The sequence below is a fragment of the Anolis carolinensis genome, chromosome 2 (genome assembly GCF_035594765.1).
Source record: "Anolis carolinensis isolate JA03-04 chromosome 2, rAnoCar3.1.pri, whole genome shotgun sequence".
NCBI lineage: Eukaryota > Metazoa > Chordata > Lepidosauria > Squamata > Dactyloidae > Anolis > Anolis carolinensis.
This window is the reverse complement of record NC_085842.1, coordinates 241,610,519-241,633,539: the sequence shown is the minus strand read 5'-3', so window position 1 is coordinate 241,633,539 and position 23,021 is coordinate 241,610,519. Positions and strand designations below refer to the sequence as shown.

The window sequence follows — 23,021 nt, the reverse complement described above, 5'->3', positions numbered from 1 at the left end:
TGAATCACATTTTGACATTTATGTAGTGTAGAAATATGTTTTTAAAAATTAAAGAGAAGATCAAGGCTTTATATTTCCCCACTCAACAGTGTCTAATTTTGTTCCTCTTTGAGTTTATCAAGAATGGTGGATATACACAACTTAAGACAAACATGAACCAAATGTATGAAAATGGATAAAAATTGAAGGTATGGATTTGGAATGAGTACATAATTTCAGCCTGTACTTGCAACTTTATTATAAAGGTCTAGATGTAGTTGTTTTATGCACCTTTGAACATCCCAGTTTGTCTCCACAACACAGATTCAGAATAAGGCTCAGACAATGCATCTACTTACCTTGGATTTGAATGCTGTTTGGCTGAACAGAGGGGTGTTTTGATGGGTCATACACCTTCAAATGGGTCCCCACAAGTTGCTGGCCATGAGAGCACTGTGCTGTCCCTTTCTGCATCAAGGGAGAGGGAACAGAAATTCTCCTGGAGCTTATATGATGAGGAGAAAAAGAAACGGATGTGGAAAATCTAAGAAATTAAGGAAGCAAAATATGCAATCATAAGTGATCAGACTTGGGTGATATTGAATCATATGTAATCTGCAATATACTTTTCACAATGCCAAGGAATAAGGTATTACAAATTTTCCACTCTAACCTTTAACCCAAACTCTATAACGACAGATGAAATGTTTTCCAGCTTGCTTTTTCCCTTCTGGGGATGTTTAGGTAAGAGAAGAGATGACTGAGTGGTGTTATGAAAGCCATCTTTAAATATTTGAAGGAATGACATGAAGAAGAAGATGGAGTAAGCTTATTTTCTACTGCTCTTGAGATTAATTATGAAGTTAATCGGTGATTCAAATTACAAGAAAAAAGATACCACCTAAACATTAAGAAGAATTTCCTGATGACAATAGCTGTTCAACAGTAGAATAGACTGCCTCAGAGTATGGTGAAATTTCTATTTTTGTAGGTCTTTAAACAGAAGTTGGATTACTATCATTCAGGAGTATTGTATATTCCAGCATGGCATTGGGTTGATCTAAAGAGCACTTCCAATCCCTTCCAGTTCTAAGATTCTTTGATTTTCTACTCTTACATGTATGTGCAAGTACAAGAAATAAGACAGGAAAACCTTCAGGCCATGTACTTAACTTGGTCCATTACTATTCCCAATTCAGTTGCTAAAAGGTATAGAAACCATCCCCTCATAGAATCATAGAGTTGGAAGAGATCTTGTGGACCATCCAACCCCCTGCCAAGAAGCAGGAAAAATGCATTCAAAGCACCCCCGACAGATTGCCATCCAGTCTCCAAAGGAGCCCTTCATCAAAGCCCCTTCTCCCAAGAATTCACCTCTTCCATGTGACTCACCTTCATAATCAGAGGAAGAGGAAATCTCTTTCTTATCACCCATCAAAAATCAGAGATAACAATGGCAGTCTTTGTCCACCATACATATATCTCTCTGATGGGGAAATGTGTATGTGTCTATCTAAACCATCAGCTGCAGGATATATATTCCTGGACCACTTGAGTTGGCTTAACAACATCTGGTGTGGACTTGTTGCCAGATTAGATATAAGATGGAGCTTCGATAATATTAAACTTTAGCAGATCATGGAACAGGATGTGGCACTGTAAAGTTCTATTAAGCGAGAGGAAAGTAAATGTCCTTCCTCACCTCCCAAATTTGACCTTTCAAGCTGCAGACATCCACTTTCAACATGGCTATTGCTTTACTTGAGAGAGAGGGGGCATGGTGAAGTTGGCAACAAGAACAGAACAGGACATGTAACATAGCCCCTTCCTCCCACTCTTAAATATCAGATATAGATCTCACTCTAATATATGGCCCATCTAAAGAGGCCACAGTGGTGAATGGACTCCAAGGCATCCATATGATGCACAGGTTCCATTACCTTAACACAGTCTTCTCCTGTATTAAAAACAAGCTGTCAGCTGCTCCAGAGCTTCAGGGAATTTGGGTCCAGTGTAAAGAGTTAGGCAGAGCCAACACAGTTCCCCCAGGCTTGGGCAGGCCAGAGTCAAGGGATGGCACTTAGCTTTCTCTGTTGTTTTGACCAAGCATGAAATTGGTAATGGTAGCCATTTAACACCTGTACTAGAGAAAGGGGGAGGAGTGATTCCTCCTTTTCCTCTCCTCTCTCTCATTGCTCTGGCTAGCATCACTACAGCAATTACTTTCATGCCTGTGGTTGCTACTATGACCAGATCAATGGCGGAAAGTAAGGGTGGCACTGCTGAGCAGTGTGGATACCCACCAGCCAGAGCCAGCTCACCAGCTGGCCATGCAGACTTCAGCTACGCTAATCTGGGGTAGCCCACTCCAGGCCAGATTGCTGTTTCTGGCAGGTAGACTTGGTCCCGTAGATTAACCTCCAAAAGCAGAAGCTCTAACTTCCATAAGGCAGGAGTGCAGACTTTTAGATCAGAAAATGTTGCAATTCTGTTTGTTACTTCTTCCCTGTACCTCCCCCCTTTTGATTCATAGGAAAAGATTATTGATTTACTTTAAGGGATGAGAATAATGCTTATTGCTATCTTTCTTATGTAAAAAAATTCTGGAACATTATTGTGAGTGTAAATGTGTTGAGGGCTCTTGCATGATTTCACCTCTGAAAATCCAATCAATGAAAAATGGCTTTAACTGTCAGCTAACAGTTGAAGCAAAAATCTGCTAGAAAATCTTTACATACAAGCACAGTTTTGAAGATTTCAAATGGGATTTAACATCGGAGAAAAGCTTCCAGATGATAATACAGTATTTTAAATAGCTAAACGTATCTTTTTATTAGACTTCAGTGCTCTTTATAATGATTTATGAATCTTGCCATGAATTCCTGGCTCGCTCAAGTTGGTGACTATAGCATTCTACTTATATTGCTTTCCCATCTCACAAAAGAGAATGTTGGCCTTGCTTCACTCCAGATTTGTCCCCGAATAAATCACAGTATGTTACTGGGGAAACAGCAAATTAAATTTTGCATGCACAACAATCTATACCAGCTTGTAACCACAAGGAAACTGGTAGTAGAAATTGTGACCATGCCCTGCAGTCTACACAAGGAATCACAAACCAGATTATTACTTTTTCTTTTCTCTTTTAAAAAGAAAGAGTTCTGACTTCAAAGGCTGAGAAGATCAGCTCATACAAGGATGTATTATTCACACCTTCACTGCTGAGAACCTGTCTATGGAGTTAGCAATGGAGCCTGTGTTTACGTGTGGCTGTTGAAAGGCTTCAATATAATAATGCCGAAGACAGAGTAAAGCAGCATTCCCACCAACAATTTACACATGGAAACAGGGAAGTCTTTTAAGTTTATTAATATAATCTAAGCTATCTGATGACATCTAATCTATCTAATGATCTATCTATCTATCTATCTATCTATGAAAAAATAAACACAATTCCTCTACCGTTTGCCACACTGCTGCTGGTTGTTTTCTTCTCCCAACGGCGCCTTGCATTTATTTACTCTACGAAAGTTTCCTCCAGCTACTAAAACATGTATTTTAGCAGTCTGATTGCAATATTTCCATACTTTCCAACATTTCAGAGATGAAATCAAGACACATGCAGTTAAATATCAGAATATGGTCAATATGGCAAAAATTACTAATGAGAAAAGACACAGAGGACAGAAGAGACTGCCACAACTTGGTTTGGCCTTAGTCTACAGGGAAGAACAATATTCTGCTCCTCCTTTCCTCTCTGCCCTGCTGAGTTAACTGGTCTTTAATTCAGTTTGAAGCAAGTGGAGGAAGCCAGGAACAAAGGTAGAAAGTAGAAGGAGGAGAGACGATCTGGGACATTTTGAAAGCAGCTCAAGAAATTAAAATTGAGATTCTCCCTGCTAATTTGGGACAATTGGAGGCTATGCATTTCACTGTGAGTGAGCACTTTCCAAGTATTAAAAATCCTTCAAATATTGAAAATAAAAATGGCTCTGATGTAGCTTATCATCTAAAAAGTTTTTAAAATAACAATTAAAGAATGCATAAATATATGGGTTCAATTTCACAGTAGCATGGTTGTGCTGCCTCTTAGACAACTATTGTAACACAAGGATGTTAAATCAATATTTGGTATCTTAATGGGTCCTCATGCAAAAGAGAGTGGGAGTCAGTACCCTGATATGTTTTACCGAGATACCAAATGAGGGAAAAATAATAGGAAATATAATATGCCTAATAATTCAAAAGGGAGCTCATTAGCTGCATAATGTAACATTGGAAATTCAGTTTTAAATGAGAGATGCCCAACTTCTGGGAACCATTTTTCACTTTCCTTCAGTCCCCTGGATCCCTTTTTTTTTTTAAATAGTCACTTCTAGTTTCTTTTTAAAAGGGCTTTTCAGTTCTAAATAGGACAGGAGAAATAATCTGGCTAATCACAATCTCCATTAATCACCATTTATAGCATGTTTTTCTCCAACATGGGGAATTTATCAGTTCTAAACAGGGATCTGTTTATTTTGCAATTCTTGTAATTCTTTCCTATTTTTGAATTAAAATAATCATTAAAAAGTAACATATGAGTAACACATTATGAATGTGGCACTCATAAAACAGTTTGTGTAATGCCTTTTAAAAATTAATGCTTACACGAAAACATTAAGTTTATAAAATAATATCCCAAGCTTTTGCACCTTTCATTCCTTTTCACATTATGAATTACAATTCATCTTGAACGTGATGGTAGACAAGGTGGCATCAATACACAGTAAATAAACAGTTACATGACTGTGAGGAGTGAAGTTGGACTCGGATGGGGACAAACTTGATGGCAGTAACTGCAACTTGAAGTTAGAGGGCATTAATCAGGAAATAAACAGCAAATACGCAACTAAAAAAGCATACAGTATGCTTCGAAGACAAGAATTTTGCAAAGAACATGACAGCCTGGAAGCAAAGAGCAGAACTGCAAAATAAAAACAGAAACTGGGAAGAAGATTCTGGGAAGCAAGTCTGGAAAGGAAAAGAGACTCAAAACAGAACTTCCATAAACTGCATTGTAGTTAATGAACAGAGATTAAGACTAACAACACTATGGCACCATGTCAGCCTCTCCCCTCTAGACGTTCCTGTTGCCTCGGCACTCTAAGAGGGTTTCGCGAGACCAGTCACTCTCGTTCCAACGGTGTAGTAACGGTGAGGCCGTGGACCACATTTTAGTTCTTGGGGACCACTGGAGGTCCATGGACCACATGTTGGGAACCACTGTTTTACAGCTATTAAGAGAGAAGGTAGTTTCAATTCAGACGGTTAGAAAATTCTATCACACTGGAAAACGTGCTAAGTAAGAAAGATAACGTGGAGCACTGACTGTACTTTCTGAGAAGAAAGCACACTTCTGCCGTCTCTTCAAAGATTCAATGGTGAATCTAGGCACTGCAAAAAGAAATCCAAAACACACTGACATAGCCCTTCTTCGGATTGCACAATTCTCCTAATAACACTTTTAAAATACAGTCAAATTCTCTGCTTACCACACCATCTCATGGACTACACTTCCCAAGCCAGACATTGCCTTCATAGGGCATACCCTCCCAATCTCCCCCCCCCCAAAAGAACTATGCAATTTCACAATTTGGGTTGCTATTGCAAGAGTCCACCATTTTATGATTTCATTACAGTGTTATTTCACAGTAGCACAGTAACACACTTTAGGGGTTTGTCGTGTATGTGTAAATCTCTCTGTACTTTCCAGCAAAATAGATATGTATGACATAATAAGTAGTACAGTAGTTGTTGTAACAGTACTGTAGTATTCACAACCTGCAGTATGGACATTGTGATTCTTAAGTCTTATATATTAGTTTGTGCTGCCAGGGGTTGATACAGTTATCAGTTTTACCTTACTATGGTGTTTTAATATTCCAGAAATAAGTAAGGATATGAGATCATACTTTAATCAGCAGTAAATAGCTCTTGACTGCACGTATCAATCTGTTCCCATTTTATTTATAATCTGCTGTGCTTGTCAGTTCTTAATCATAGTGTTGTTTCATAATTTCATTGATTTTATTGTTCTTAAGACACCCCCAGCATTTATGGAGTGCAAGTGACTTTTGCTTTTTGAATAGTTTGCAGCTATTTATATAAGCTGAGGACAAAGAGGGGAAAGCTTGAGGAGAGAGAAACTGGAACATTTAAAGGCAGCTAAAAAGTGGGATAATCAGGACTGTCCTCCTAGATGGGAACAAATGTTCTTATCAATAACATAATTTTAGAAAATACTGCATCTTTGTGAAAACATAGTTGTCAATCATTTGTACTGCAGACCTTGTATTTATGATACAAGGAACAGGAGTGACTTAACGATGCCAAAGCAAAACGCTTTACTGTGCCAAACTATGCACAACACAGTATTTTGGAATACATGATCCAAAGTGTGTGTACCACTTCCACTTGAATTGTAGTCTCAGCTTTAGACAAAATATTGAAGAGAAGTAATAAGTTGACAAATATAAAAAGTGACAAATACGTGGAAGAATGGATTATTCTGTGTTTTATAGGGCCTTTAAAAAAGGTAAAGGTTTCCCCTAACGTTAAGTCCAGTCATGTCTGACTCTGGGGGTTGGTGCTCATCTCCATTTCTAAGCCGAAGAGCCGGCATTGTCCGTAGACACCTCCAAGGTCATGTGGACTGCATGGAGCTCCATGACTGCATGGAGCGCCGTTATCTTTCCGCCGGAGCGGTACCTATTGATCTACTCACATTGGCATGTTTTCAAACCCCGAGATTTGAACCTGGGACCTTTCGGTCTGCAAGTTCAGCAGCTCAGTGCTTTAACACACTTCGCCACCGGGGCTCCTTTATATACTGCAAAAAGATTCTCTGGGGAGTAAGAGATATATATTTTGGAGTGCTCCTTGTTTACACTTTCATTTGCAAGAAAAATGCAAAAGTAAAAAAAAGTCCAATATAGAATAGGCAGTATAATTATATAAAGTGCACAGGTAAAAGTAAACATGCCATGAGACCATAAAGAACACCTCACTGTAGCCAGAAGAACAGATCTCTTGCTGTTACATTATCCTAGTATCATGCTATTCATTTACTGAACATCATTACATGAGAAACAGTGGATGCATATATCTGTCTTCTCATTATACAGTGTGCGATGCACGGAGACAGTGTACAATGAAGAGCCAACATGGTGTAGTGCTTTGAGTGCTGGACTAGGATACTGGAAGGGGTTGAATCACCATTTGGCCGTAGAAACTGACTGGGTGATCTTGTGAAAGGTATACTCTCTCATCCTTAGAGGAAGACAAGGACAACCCCTGTCTAAATAAATCTTGCCAAGGAAACACCTTGATAGGTCACCTTAGAGTTGCCATAAATCAGAATTAGCTTGAAGGCACACAGTAACAAATGTACAATACACATTGACACAAGACTATAGAAACATTATTTTTGCATCTGTACAAGTTCACTCCCACCACTATGACCAAGGTCCTACTCACAATACAGAATTAGAGCACTATGATTCCATTTTAATTGCTGAGGTTCCATCCTATAAAATCCTAAAAAGGGAACGTTAGGAGGGGTATTTACAATTCTTACCCAGGGAGATCTAGTGTATCAGCAAACCACAAACCTTAGTATTCCATACGATTAAACCTCAGGAGATAAGGTAAAATCATATAATTCTGTGATGTGAATTCCACCCCTCCCCAAAGTAATTCAGCATGCATATTGTAACTTACACCTGTGTATGTCACCAATAGGACTCTTCCAAAATATCCACTTATTATTATTATTATTATTATTATTATTATTATTATTATTATTATTATTAGAATCATAGAGTTGGAAGAGTCCTCATGGACAACAAGTTAAACATGTGCGAACAGTGTCATGCAGCAGCTAAAAAAGGCAATGGAATTTTGGCCTGCATAAATTATTATATCATCAGCTTTCAGTCATGTCTTATATCAAAGAATGCCTCCCTCAAACTTGCTCTTTTCAGGGCATCATAGTTAGGCAGAACATATGATGTTTAAAAAAAACCCAAAAAAACAAACAAACAAACTTCCACCTTTTAGACATATGGTAAGAACATTGGGTTTCCAGATTTTGGACACCAAAACCTTTTGAAATACTGCAATGATAACCTCAGCCAGTCCTTTTGTGGCCTTACCTCTCTTTTCCAGAGTCCCCTGTAGCGAGAGGGAGTCCTTGGATTGGTGGGTTGCCTGGGCCACCATGAATGTTGTGTCCTGGTGAACTGTGACTCACAGAGAGTGACGGGGTCAGAGCACCTACAGCCGTGGCACTTCGGCTTGACTGATTACTTGAGAACAGTGCAGCTGCAATAAAAGCAAAAGCATCCATGCATTATGACTTTTGCAAACTCCTCATGCAGGCTGAGCAATTCAGATATATGAATCAGATATAACAACCTTAAAGGTACAGCAGTGTAAAAATAACTGTGGCAGTCTTTTAAAAAGAATCACAAATCTCTGAAAATGAGTTCTGTACTTTGCTTGAAAAATTGTGACATTTGAGATCAGCTAGGTTATTTTGTACTACAAGAAGCAGAAAGCATTCTTCGTTGCTGTAGTTTTCCTCGGTCAGGAGCAGGTCCGGTTCTTCATTGAAGCCCATGAAGCCGCCGCTTCGGGCACAGCCCTTCCTGGGCGCACTCGAAGCGGCGGCGACCATTGGGTCATGAGATTTCTGCGAGATCTCACGAGATCTCACAGAAATCTCACGAGATCTCGCAGAAATCTCACAAAATCTTGTGAGAATACAAAATACTTCCTTGTTCCGCGGCGAGCGACCCAATGGTCACTGCCGCCACCAAGTTTGGGGCTGGGGGGCGTAATTTCGGGAGGGGGGCCCACGGCCCTAGGTTTGCTTACATACTGAGAAAACCTAGGGCTGCTCCTGGTCAGGAGAGAGAGGCCGGTTCATCCTCCAAAAGCCATGAGCACAACCTACTTATTGCTTAAAACAGAATAGAGAAAATGGTTGAAACCTGATAGATAAGCCAATCACTGACAGAAGAATAAGAGCCTTTCTATAGACCATATACCTGTCCTGGATTAAAATACTGTCATACATGTCACAGTGACTGTTCTGCCAACATGCTTAACTAAATGAACTGGAAGGACTCATAGCACGAAGGACAGATTGGAGACTGTAGTTGGTGAAACAAAATATTTTATTAATAGACAAAATTGATCTCTTTTCCTCTTGTTGCCACTATGAATTCTCTTGTGAGGAAAGAAATCTTTGAGTCTATGCAGTTCTGGATAGATATTGCCACAGAGTATAAAGTCTTGTTATGACTGGATTCTTTGTATCTTTGAGATGACTTCAATGCAGTGTTGACATGGCTTTCTCTATTGCTGTAGTCTGTGGCTTTTTAATCTAATTTGAATACAGTTCCAACAAGACGTGAATTTCTGTGATCCTTTTACTTCCTACACTTCCTTCCAATGCCTCACCAACTGACAAATTCTAACTGACAAAAAATAACTGCCATTTCAGGCTGGCAGGAGCCAAGGCTAAGCTCCGCCCCTTTGGAACCTTAAAGAGACAGGGCAGCAGGTAATGTTTTGCCTGCTCGTGGCATGACAGTGACCCAAGGCAGGACTGCCTTCCAAGTCCAATAAGACAGCTCCCATATTTGAACCAACCATAAATGCATATGACTGAACCCACACACATTTCTATCCTGTTCTCTTCATCTCTATCTTTGCTTCTTCTCTGTTTTTCCCACGCGCTAGTAAAATGTTGATGTCTTTTAGATATACATCTCTTTTTTAAAACGTTTATCTATAAAGCACCATGCATTTGGGTGGCATGATCCTTAACACTAATATTTGTGAAATATAAAAGCAGCAATGGCTGCAGTTACGCTTAAAAATGTACCTTTTCCAACTTACATACAAATTCAACTTAAGGACAAACCTACAGAACCTGTCTTGTTTGTAACTTGGGGACTGCCTGTATTACATCTACTGGAGAAATTATACTGTTTAGCCGGCACTGCACCACCTGACATCCAACAGGAAGTAGCAGCCAGCAATGAAAGGACCAAGGCATTGCCATCTCCGGCCCATTCCCTGTTCGGGTACCAGCCAGCATGCCAATGCCTTAAATCAAGAAATAGTTTTCTAAGATCTACAGAGATACTCGCAGGAACACCTCAGCAAGCCAGAGTCCAAAAATGGCAGGCCAAAACCCAGAACCTGTGACTGACACTGGATGAGAGACTCCCTCATGGGCACACAGAAGACTGGGCAACTTGGAAGCCGCTGAACGGACTGCGTTCTGGCACCACGAGATGCAGAGCTAACTTTAAGAAATGGGGTTACAAAGTGGAGTCCATGACATGCATGTATGGAGAAGAGTAAACCACAGACCACCTATTACAATGCAGTCTGAACCCTGCCACATGCACTATGGAGTACCTTCTTACAGCAACACCAAAGACACTCCAAGTGGCCAGCTACTGGTCAAAGGACATTTAGTATAATGCCATGTTGTTTTTTTAAAAACTTTGTATTTTCAAATACATTACAACTCATACCCTTGGTTCGCTTCCTGCACGATAAATAAATCTACTGAAAATGTAGTAGATATATGTCTAGTATACAGGTATATCAATTAAAAATGCATGTCAAAAATAAAGAGAGTATGGCACCAGGAGCTGAAAAACTGTAATTCAGACTTCATTAAAAACAATTGTGAAAGATGAACTGTCACATTTCAGTGACAGGGTTGCCATGTTTCGGGTGCCAGCCGAAATCTCAGGGGATTGATATGTTTCTTTAAGTCACTAGATAATAAGACAAATCTCAGGGCTCCAAAGGTCTTGGCACCCAGCCCTTTCCCACTCTCTCCAAGCAACAGGGCCCAATGGCTCAGCATAAAGGTGTTAATACGCATTTTGAAGTGGTAAGTGAGGTTTAGAAAAGCTTTTGGGGGCTTTATAAGGTTTCCCCTTACTTGTTTTTTCTTCTCAGTCATACTTCTGAATAAATAATTTCACAGCAACCCATTTCACCCTTCAACAAGTAGAAAAATCTATTGCAATTGTAAATTTACAGTGGTTTTTACCATCAACATAGTAACAAGAAAATCTCTGTATGCAAATCTCTAGGAAGGATTTGTACGTGAGTTGCACTCATGGGATAGCTAGAATAATTGTGGTTTTTTTGGTTTTTTTACACTGGTTAAAGAAATCTTAATGTACCATTTGACATTTACTCTGCTGATTTTTAAAATGGCCTTTGAGGCGGATGAATCAGTTTCAGGAATGTTATTGGTTTCATTAGTTCATTTCTATCCCATCATTCCTCCAAAGAGTTCATGCATTTCTCCCGCTTGCCTCAATCCTCACAGCCATCATATCGAGTAGACTTGTCTGAGAATGAATGTGTGGGGGCCAGCATCACCCAGTGAGTTTCATGGTTCAATGGGGCCTGCAATGTGGATCTTCCAAATCCCTGTCCAGTTTACCAGCTGTTAGGAACTGTGGGAGCTGAAGTCCAAAACACTTGGAGGCCCAAAGGTTGGGAACTACTGCTCTAAAGTGAAACCTCTTACAAGCAGTAAGCCTTAAAACATCTTGTTTTAATGGTTTTTGTGGGTGCATTTGCAGAAAAGCAGAATGAAGATTAGAAGTATGAACACACAAGTAGCCTATGTGTTCGTGCTCGCCCCACTTTCTGGAAGAATATTTTTGTTTTTAAAAAAATATTCCATAGAGTTATTTTATAGAAAACATATTTAATGAAGACTAATAATTATAATGGTGTTAAGGGGAAGAGGAGACGATATCCAGACTCCTGTGTTCATCGTAAGTAGTGGAACATTGGAAATAAGGCTTCTTCATGCACAGCTGGGATTCAGATGTTTCTGTGCCAATGAAGTGTTCAGTCTAATTAATAATGAACATAAATGAAAAGATCCAATACCAATTAAACTAGGCAGTTTCTAAATCATACTAAGCTATTTTCAGGAGACACGGGCTGGAATTCTATTGAGCAGTTATGACTGTATAACAACTGTAGTTACAGGCAGTTCCCAAGTTACTAACAAGATAGGTTCTGTAGGTTTATTGAATTTGTATGTTATTCATAACAGGTACATTTTAAGTGTAATTCCAGGCATATATATTGAAAAATTTGGCCCATTGTGGAAGCAAAGATTGGTGATAAAGCTTCAGTGGAGACACCTTTTCCCCATGAAAACTCTTCTAGAAGTTAATTTCCCTTCTAAGAGGTGGATTTCTCTTACTTCCTATTGTCTCAGACCCTCTCTTAACTATGAATCGTTTGTAAGTCAGATCTTTGTAACTCGGGGACTGCCCGTATTTACTGAACTTTGTGCAGTGAATTCTGGCCCAACCCCTTCATCAATGAGGGTCCTTTCCCTTGTTACTTAAGGAAGAGCTGATTCACATTTCTACGCTCTCCTGTGAGTGATCTCAACTGCAAGAAACAGAATTAGGGTCTCTCTCACAATTTCCCCCATTTCAGAAGGGCAGTCAGCTGCTTTCCAAGTGACATGGGTCTGGGTCTAACATTATGGACTTTTATTTGAACCATGGATAAGTCGTGGGCCATTCCATGGAGAGGGGAAAGTGCCTGTGCCGCCTCAAGGATGTCACTCACCCCTGAGCATCACCAACATTTTCCCAACCAGTGTGGTAAGTTCAGTGCTTCTTTTAGGTTCTCCCACAATGGACTAAGCTCTTACCTTTTACAACTCTACTCAGAGAAGGTAGATAAGTCTCACTGACCCATGGATAAATCGACCCAAGTTTTCTGAGTTGATTTTTTGACTAAAATTTCTAAATTTATACATGAGTATGTAGGGTAGACATGCAAATTTTATTTTTGTTCATGCAAAGAAGAACCAAAAATTCCAAAAGTTTTTCTTTCCATTGGGCATCTGGCATCCCCATTTGGTTCTTGTTTTGCGCATTTTCTATTGTTTATATTTTTAAGACTTTTTCTGAGAAAATTAATAATGTTTTGTGCAAATAGGATTATTTATTTTTGTGCAAAAACACCGTTTTGGTGCAAAAATGGTATTTTATATATTTTTAAAGGGGTTCTAGGGATTCTTTAAAATTGATTTGTGTTTGCAAAAAAAGACTTGAAATGTGAAAAAACAATAAATATAATAATTTTAGTGGGTAGCTTGTTTGGTTGAGCCCTTTAACATTTTAAAATAGCGGTTGCGAGCTTTGTTTATATTCCAATAGTAGGTCTGTTTGGGCTCCTTTAATTAGCATTCTGACCATTTTGTATGCTTTTCATAAAAATTGGTTAGGAAGCAATGCAAGACATTCAATGTCTCTTCCCCTCCCCACTATCCTTGTTTCTCCCACACATTATTTTGCAGTTGTTACACAAGGGTCCATCCCATGAGACCTTAGGTTTTGGCCATGAAATTTCAGGGAATGGGAAGCTGCTGACCTGACAACTCTTGTCATTACATAAATCCAGAAAGCACCATTTGAAGCATGGCTTAAATCTATAAATAATAAAGCTCTATAAAATAATTTTGGAGAAGCGGGTTCAAAAGTTATACAATAAAATGGGAGCAGCATTTAAAATTGAATGTGTTGGAAGATTTGAATTAGGATATATATCTATGGGCTCAAATTTTTGTTCCAGATGTTTTGAACTTCAGTTTCCAGAATCCCTGACCATTTGACATACCACCTGGGGTTTCAGGGAGTTCTCCAAAAGACCTGACCTGGAGAATGGAAGGTTGAAAACTAGTGAGATAGAGGATATACAGAGAGAAAGAGGGGAGGATTGAGAGAAAGAAGTTTAGCATGTAATCAACACTTGGGATAATTACTGATCTTGTGGCTGACACATATATGATGATTATCATAGCACAGAAAGTTACTGGAAACTGATATTACAAAGCACTGTAAAATAATACACCATACTTTGCTTTTCAGCACTAACATTTTGCTTACAGGATTGTTAAAAGAACAAGACATGTTAATCTAGTGCAAAATCTAATAACTGTTATAACATACACAGCAAAACACAGACAATCTGTAATCAAATCTTTAGAAGAAGGAGTGGTTTCAAGAACCATGGGAAACAATATTTATGAACATATTGACAGCATTAAAAGAAACTCGCTGTTCTTTTTCAAGTCCCTTTGTAAAGGTGTGGGAATGTTCTCTTTGTTATTGAAATGTGCATAGTAAAAAGGGAAAGGCATTAAGGTGCATTTTGTTTTTTCTCAGTTCAATAATGTGTGCCAGCTTAGGTTGAGTGTAATGTATTTCATGGGTGTTTTATTCATAACAACACATAAACTAATAACTAAAACTACCATTAATATGAAAGGAAAATATTTTTTATGCATTCTGTTGTTAATGTCACCATGCAGTAGAACTGAACCACAAATCCTTCAGCTGTTGAAAGAGCCATACTGGATCAGACCAGCCCTCCCCAATCTGGTGTCCTCTAGATGTGGCACTTTACTACCCATCATCCCCACCCACTCTGGCCAATGGACATGAGGACTTCACATAAAAAAGTTATCATCCAAGGCCTGGGGGTGGGGGGAGGTAGAACTGGTTGGGGAAAAAATCTGGTTAACGTCCTCTTTCCTACATCTGGCAGACAGATGTTTCTGAGAAGTGGGACCTAAGAAGCATTTAGCTCTTCCAGTTTGCCTCCCAATAATTGGTGTTTTGACAAGGAGTTACCACTTAACAACCACACCTAATATTCATCTTTTAAAATCCAGAACCTACAAAAATGTTGCAATATAGATCTCTTCTGTTTACTCTTCCAGTCAACTAAGCACACATTCTTCAAAAATATTTCATGCCCTTCCTCTTCCTATGCATTCTCCCCATCCCCTAAGAAGCTTTGAAATATTTTACACATCTGAATCTTATAGCTTTTAGCTTAATGGTAATTTTCTCTTGTTCATGGATGGTGATGTTTTGGCTACAAAACCAATCGCATTTGGGTTTGAATGACAGAAAAAGAAGGAAAGATGGGTCAATAGATTTTTGTTAAATTCTTTTATCTGTCCTCAGTCTACTGAAAACCAGTTTCACCAGGTGACTTTAAGGGTCAAACAAAATGTGACATTTTTGTTTTTGTGGTGTGTTTTGTTTTCTTCTGAGCTCAGTTCCTTGAGCAGATTGTAATCATGGTGCATGGGAGATGGCATCAATCCTTATCCACCAAATGGATTCCCTCACACTTTCTCTTTTTCAATGAACAAAGCTCCCATTGAAATAAATGAGATTTTTTTCCCACCATCACAATGACAACACAATTGGAACTCCCTTCTGACCAGAATTATAGTGGGACCATGCCATAGTTTTCATTATTCTCCTCCTTTGCACCAGCTACTGTTTTTAACAGTCTCACCTTGTAGAGGAAATGATGTAACTGTTTCAGCATTTTATTTGTTCTGCATTTTTTGTCACTGTACAATACTCTATTTTACCCTTAACCTTCAACCCTGTAGAATTGTAAAAAGGCATTCTTGCTTTGTTTTCCATCTTTTATGTCAATAATCCAGCATGAAGTTCGTCACCTGCATTGCTGCTGTACTATTTTTATTAAGCTACCGTATTCATTATGATTCCAACATTGTCTTTATGTTCAGTCACTGCCAATTCCATTAATGTATGTGAGGATGTTAGCATTTTATGTATGCATCTATTTACTCATCTCTCCACAATGAACCTCATTTGACAAATTGCTGTCCATTCACCTAGCTTTAAGTCCTCCTTCATTTCTGTTGTTGGCTGGCATCTTTTTTATGACATATGCAAATCCAACTCACACCTATGCCCCACTTTAGTTTTTGAGGAGGCTGCTATTCCCTTCGAACTTCTACAATATCCAAAGACCTCCATTTTTGCTGCAAGGGGGTTGTGTGTTGGATGTAGCTTTTTGAATTGGCTGAAGTTTCTGAACACTCCCAAATGTACATAAAATCCATTATAGTAATCCACTGGGATGTATCTATGGCAGGGCTGATGTCATTATGGTAGATTTACAATTTAGCAATTGATTCAATCAGTCTTCTACAGCTAGGACTACCACTTGAATTTAAGTTACATCTTTTCAAAACACAAACTAGCAGCAAAGCAGCTCACTTCCTGCTTTTTACAAAGATATTAGGACTGATGATGTCTAGTGTTCTCTCTTTTTTACAACAAAAAATTTAAAACTTCTGGAAGAAGAATTGCTTATTGTTTATTTTTGTTTTCTCCATTAAACGTTTTTCTGCATTTCTAAATTCCAGAGAATTTCTATAAATTGAAGTGCTATATGTATATGAAAAATTGTGCTGTCATTGCTTACCGTGTTTCCCCAAAAATAAGACAGTGTCTTATATTAATTTTTGTTTCCAAAGATGTGCTAGGTCTTATTTTCAGGGGATGTCTTATTTTTCCATGAAGAAGAATTCACATTTATTGTTGAACCAAAAAAAATGAATTTATTATATACTGTACAGTAGTTGTCATCACAAACCAGCATAACCAGACAAACTGTGAATCCTATCATTAATTTCTTGTTACTACCATTATTTCCATGTACAACACTCTATGGTATGTACATGTATCAATCCTGCATGCTCTGGTGTTCTGTTTGGCAGGCGCTGGGCATGCTTCCAAACAAAAACTTTGCTAGGTCTTACTTTCAGGGGAGGCCTTATATTTAGCAATTCAGCAAAACTTCTACTAGGTCTTGTTTTTTGGGGATGTCTTATTTTCAGGGAAACAGGGTAGTACCTTATCACAAAGGTGGTTACCAAGGTAAGTACCGTCCATCTGAGACATTGCTGTGCACAAACTTTCACACTACAAAAGCTTATAAAAATGCACAGAAGTTGTGGACAATATTAAAGGATGAGAGCCTATGTTTTCAAACTGTTGCTAAATTGAAGCTTGAAGAAAAACCCATTTCCCCACTTAGTACTGCATACACTCAGTAATTTTATTTTTTCAAATGTGAAATTGCCACCTTTTCTTCTGCAAACTGCCAAAAATGTCGTAACCATTTCCATAGATATATTATTCTTAAATTTGTCTTCCGTCAATCCTTTTTTCAGATCAAAAGAAAAAGATCTCTTCTGCGTGCCTACAGAATCCAAATAGAAGAGTTGTCGCTTCAATGTCTAAGCAGTCATCAAGTAATTTATTGTGTCAGAAGCGAGTTGAGGGTACAGTTATAATATATTTTTAAAAACACAAACAAAGCCAAACACTTGATATACTAGATTTCCTTTGACCAGAAGCTGGCCACTTAGAGTGCCTCTGGTGTTGCTATAAGAAGGTCCTCCATTGTGCAGGTGGGAGGACTCAGGTTGCATTGTAGTAAGTGGTCTGTGGTTTGCTCTTCTCCAAACTCACATGTCATGGACTCCACTTTATGGAGCTTGAGATGCTTGTCTGTTCTAAGATGAAAATTAAGAATAGGGTTGTCATTGGCCAAAAAAAGAGTGAACATTTTTAGGAGCCAAACTAAGGTCTAACGTAAATTGGTGTCAAATAGAAGGTTAATGACACAATAGACAGATGAACTGAGAGTCAATCTGTACATTATCAATGTTTGAGGGTTTCTTTTTAAATAGCAGCCATAGGTTTTCTTATTATGGTTAAGGACAGGAGGAAATGGCATTAATGCTGTCTGTTCATTCTTGACTAAAAATTTCTTCCTCTATATTTTTGGAGAAGGTGATATCTGCTCAGAGATCACATCTACACTGACTATTTAATGCAGTTTCAAAGTAGTATTGACAGAAGTAGTTTTACTGTGCAGATGGTTACATCAGAAATCCTGGGACCAGTTGAGGCCAGGATAGTGATTACACAGTGCACTGATGCATATTTCGTATGTTTCTGTGGAAGTTTGTTGTCTGGCCCCACAAGTTGAAGCTAGCTTCAAACTGCATTAAATGGTCAGTGTAGATGGAGCCTAAGAAAAGGAAGGAGAGAAATAGTTGTATTTGTAGTTGTTCAGCAATAGTCAAAGAGACTTTGATTCTAAGAATGAGTGATAGCTTATGTTAGCATTGTAAATTTATTTCAATGGGCCCAAATTACACTTACTGTACATCAAAGTTTTGAAAAAACCCATTCACAGTGTAAGGTTGCTTGTGGTTAACTTTTCAGTCCAATTGATTTCAACAGAGTTTACTCCAAGGTAATGGGGTAGAGGATTATGGCTTTAACTGAATTCTAGCTGTAATCTAGTATTCTCTTCTCTTCCTTCAATTTAAGCCTCAAGAAGACTTGCTCAAGTAAATATATGTAGTATTATTCTATTAATTAATTCAGTGATCAACTATAGATTAAAAACCCTATGACTATTTACCTTGAAATGATTTCATCAGTGGATAAACCCAGACATCATAAAAATGCTTGGAAAGAAGGACCAATTGACACATTGAAGGTTATTTGTATGGCTAAATTAATCCAGAAGGCATGTGAAATGCATTCTCTTTGTTCACAGATACAGTACATATGTTATTAATCTTGAGGGAGAAGGGATTAATCTCCATGCCCATATTATATCACTTGCCTTCTGCATATTTGCAATATATAACTTTTCCCAATATCATTTTTATGTATTCTTTCCCATTCAGTACTGTTGTAGTCTAGCTGGGGCCTGCATGGTTAAAGTGCTAGAATTCTTTAATCAGCAGAGATGTTGAGGCTATTTCCCCCCTTCTTCGCCCAGACTTCCTTCTTTCCTCCTTGAAACACTGCAAATCTCAGAAGTAGCTGGAGCGGAACAGACATTCCCAGCAACAATATAGGGTAAATAGCCTCACCCTATGAGGAAATCCCCAATGATGAGTAGCCACTTTGGAGTGCGGTGGCGCAATAAGTTAAACCCTTGTGCCAACTGAACTGCTGACCTGATGGTTGGGTTGCTGACCTGAAGGTTGGTGGTCCGAATCCGTGAGATGGAGTGAGCTTCTGTCTGTCAGCTTTAGCTTGCGGGGACATGAGAGAAGCCTCCCAGAAGGATGGTAACACATCTGGGTGACCCCTGGGCAACGTCTCTGTAGACAGCTAATTCTCTCACACCAGAAGCAACTTGGAGTATATTCTCAAATAGCTTCTGACACTATAAAAAAGCAACAATATATTCTTGAAAGTAGCCTCTCCTGCAGAACTTGGGTAAATTGATTTTTGGATGACATCTACCAGTCAGGATGGTCTGTGACTTTTTCAAATTGTTCTTTGTTGCAATAAAAAGTGTGCGAGACACAGGGAGTTGTCGACATAACCTGCCTATATCATGAGATTCTCCTTGGGGTGTGTGGCGCTTATAGCTCTGCCATGTTGGGCACTGGACTTCCTAAACTTCATCAACTGACAGGTAAAAGCTCTCATATTCTCATTTATGTATGGCTGAATTAGGTATCCTATTTGACTCAATCTTACTTCCTTCTGCTTGTGGCGTAAACTTTAAACTAGATTGGCATAAATGGCTGTAACCAGTGACAGCTCCTCGCTATTTCCTTCTTACATAACAAGACAAGACCTCAAAACAGAAATACGCTCCCATCTTCTAAATTAGATAAGAGCCAGCCTTTTGAGTGGCAGGGATCTAACGTAATGACCTTCACTTTTAGAAAGACTGGTTTTTAATCCCGATCCCACACTTTTATTGCTTTGGGGATTTTACTGCCTCTTAATCACAAAAGCAATAAGAGTTTCCAATATGTTCATCTGTCTCACTTAATCAATTGTTCCAGCTGCCAATCACAAGAAATATCTGAAGGCAAACTTAAATGATTTCAGCCAGCCAACAGAACAGCTGTGGTCGCCTGGGAATACTGAAGGGTCCTCACAGTGAACTTCACCTTTTCCTCAAGCCTCTCTGACATGTTGTATATTGTTTCACAGCAGGCTCACCATTATTGCAATGTAGGTGAGCAGCATGTAAGGGATTTTATCTGTACTGCTTCTCCCTCCCTCCTTCCCTCTCTCTCTCTCTCTCTCTCTCCCATTAGCCCTGAAAATTATTGCAATGCCCAGAGCTCAGTCTATTTATGGAAATTATAGAAAAGCTGGATAACTAAAATCAAGTCAGAGATGCCCTATAAGCCTTTAGTAATAATAGAAATAATATTATAGTAGGGTTGTGTGTTTTCCAGGCTGTATGGTCATGTTCCAGAAGTATTCTCTCCTGATGTTTTGCCCAAATCTATGGCAGGCATCCTCAGAGGTATACCTCACAATCTCTGAGGATGCCTGCCACAGATGTGGGCAAAACGTCAGGAGAGAATACTTCTGGAACATGGCCATACAGCCTGGAAAACATACAACAACCCCTCAATTCCAGCCATGAAAGCCTTCGACAACACAATATTATAGTATATCAACTGGGTCATTATTATGAACTTTGCTGGATGCATAGTGTATCCTTCGTGTGATATTAGCAATCTAATCTAATTTCTGACACCTGTAGCATAAAAAGCAGCACATTTAACATGCACCAAGTCAGGTAATCCCTCTCATGATACAGAATTACCTTCATTATTATGAGATGTGTCACCAGTTGCAAAGAACGGGACACCTTTGCATTTGAAAGAGTTAATCTGAATAGGTGCCGTTTTCAACTCTGCCTTGTAATCAATAATAATAATAATAATAATAATAATAATAATAATAATAATAATAATAACAATACTTTATTTCTATCCCGCCACCATCTACCAGAGGGACTCAGAGCAGCTCACAAAACCCTCAAGGTGTTTGACCCAAACTGCATAGACCCAAACTACCTCCTTGCTGTTATTAAAGGCAATTTCCCTCTTTCTGGTTCATTCTCTGGATCTAGTTTCTTTCCTGACAGTAGAAGAGAAAGAGAGAGGATAACCCCTCCCCCTCCCCCCCCCCCCCCACACACACAAACTATATGGTTAACGGCACAAATGCTGTGAAGCATTGTATTATCCCTGGGAATGTTGTTGTTGCTGTTGTAAAAAAAAACTCTACCTTTAGAGCAGTTCATCTCATTTGAAAATGGTACTGGAGGAGAGCTCTCAGATTGTTGTTGCATGCCTTCAAAATATTTTTTTACTTATGGTAATGGATGTAACCTAAGGCAACCCTATCACAGGATTATATTGGCAAGATTTGTTAGGCTTGCCTTTGCCTTCTTCTGAGGCTGAGAGAGTGTGACTTGCCCAAGGTTACCCAGTGGGTTTTCATAGCCAGAGATTCAAACCCAAGTCTCCAGAATTGTAGTCAAATACTCAAACCACTGCACTACACTGTTTCCTTCTACAGATACCATGGACCAATAAAAATGCAAAATGCGCAAGTTAGGACTCAATTCTAAATAGAAGCCAAGATAATTCTGCTGCGTACTTTGAGCATATCTGGAAACAATGCCTTTCATTGAAAAAGCCAATAAGATTCCATAATGTGAAAGGCGGTAGGAAAGAAGAAAACCGCACTACAGGTAGATTGATTCAATAAAGCCATGGCCCTGAGTCACAAGACCTAAGCAGGGCTGTTGATAGCTAGTGCTCTTGGAGGTCTATTTTTCACAGGATCACCATAAGTCAAACTTGACCTGAAAACAAACAACAGTACAATGGGTTGACTTTTAACGCAAAAATTGTCCCATTTCTATTCAGATCTTTCTCTTCAACCCCTTTATTTTAGTCACTGTATTCTACATGAAAAAAATGTACAATAAAAGCTTTATTGGTGTGTTGTGTGGTTTCCAGGCTATATGGCCGTGTTCTAGCAGCATTTTCTCCTGACATTTCACCTGCATCTGTGGTTGGCAATACCCCAGTGATTCCATCCATGAAAGCTTTTGACAATACAAAAGCTTTATTGATTATGTCTTCAATCAGTCCCTGGTTTTTGTGCACATCTAAACCAGACTGAAGCCTTTCACTGAGAAACAAAATGTATAGATTCAATAGCTTTTCTTTCTAGCATAATATTGGACTTTATATATATATATAAATAGAAACTGTGCTACCTATTCAGAATGTCTTTTATATCTCTTTGTTGTCTTCCTTATGGACATGTAGCTTCAGAGTTATTCAAACAATAACCTTGGAAAACTACTCAATCTTTTTGATTCATTGCTCAGGCAAATTATGACTTCTTTAAGAGGTCCCTATTCTATGTTTTTTTTTTTTTGTTAAATGTATTTATTCAATGTATACATGAAACTCAGGATATAAACCATTGGAGAATTCTACTTAAAGGAAATGAATAGTTATACCTGACCTATACCCTGGGTACTGGAGGGAGGAAAGCACTGTCTCAAAGAAAGAGGTAAATAAACATGTTAAGAAATTGAAAGCCATAACAATAAATAAATATATTCTGGTCCACAGTATACTATCCAGTGATAGAATGTAATAACTTGTATTTACACTGACAAGGAATGCTTTCAGACAAATGGTTCCTTGTGCAACAGATAAAAAGACAATGGATGGCAGTGATTTATATAAGCCCAACTTACACCACTATAAATAACTTTTGGTTGTTTCAGAGATTGGGATTCTTTTCCAATCCTCTGCAGTGACTAACTCACATATCCCTTAAACCCACCTTTCAGCTGCAAAAGCCCCTTTTCCACATTTCTCTGGTCCTTCCTACTCTCCCAGTCACTAAATGTCTGCAGAAGGAAGGCACTCCTGCAACTAGGATTGACTTTGGAGGGATATAATGTAGTTCTGCATGCAGATGATTTATGCTTATACTGAGACTCCAGTATTTTGCCCATCATGTAGCTATTTCGCCTTTCTTTCTTTAGCAGATTTTTGTTGATGGGCAATAAGAAAAAGGGATGGCAAGAATGGTGGGAAAACAGAAGAGAGATGCAAAGGGGACTGCATTTTGGCAAAGGTAAGAGTATTTCAGCAAATCTAGCAGGGGATATCGGTCATATTCATTTTCACTATCACAAACCTGTACCGGATTAAGTGGGATTCTGTTTTTCTTCAAGTAAAAATACACATATCTTGGTATGCA

The 23,021-nt window shown here is 38.7% G+C and overlaps 1 protein-coding gene across 2 annotated transcripts in view; it reads right to left on the bottom strand.

Moving 5' to 3' along the window:
- glis3 (GLIS family zinc finger 3) overlaps positions 1-23,021 on the bottom strand; it is a 219,573-nt gene that overhangs the window by 21,402 nt on the left and 175,150 nt on the right. For both annotated transcript variants that reach the window (XM_003216490.4, XM_062971953.1), the window contains 2 exons: positions 8,175-8,343; positions 339-523 (listed from right to left, as the gene is read on the bottom strand). In XM_003216490.4, the coding sequence (XP_003216538.2) occupies positions 339-523; positions 8,175-8,343 (354 nt within the window). The remainder of the gene's footprint in view (positions 1-338; positions 524-8,174; positions 8,344-23,021) is intronic.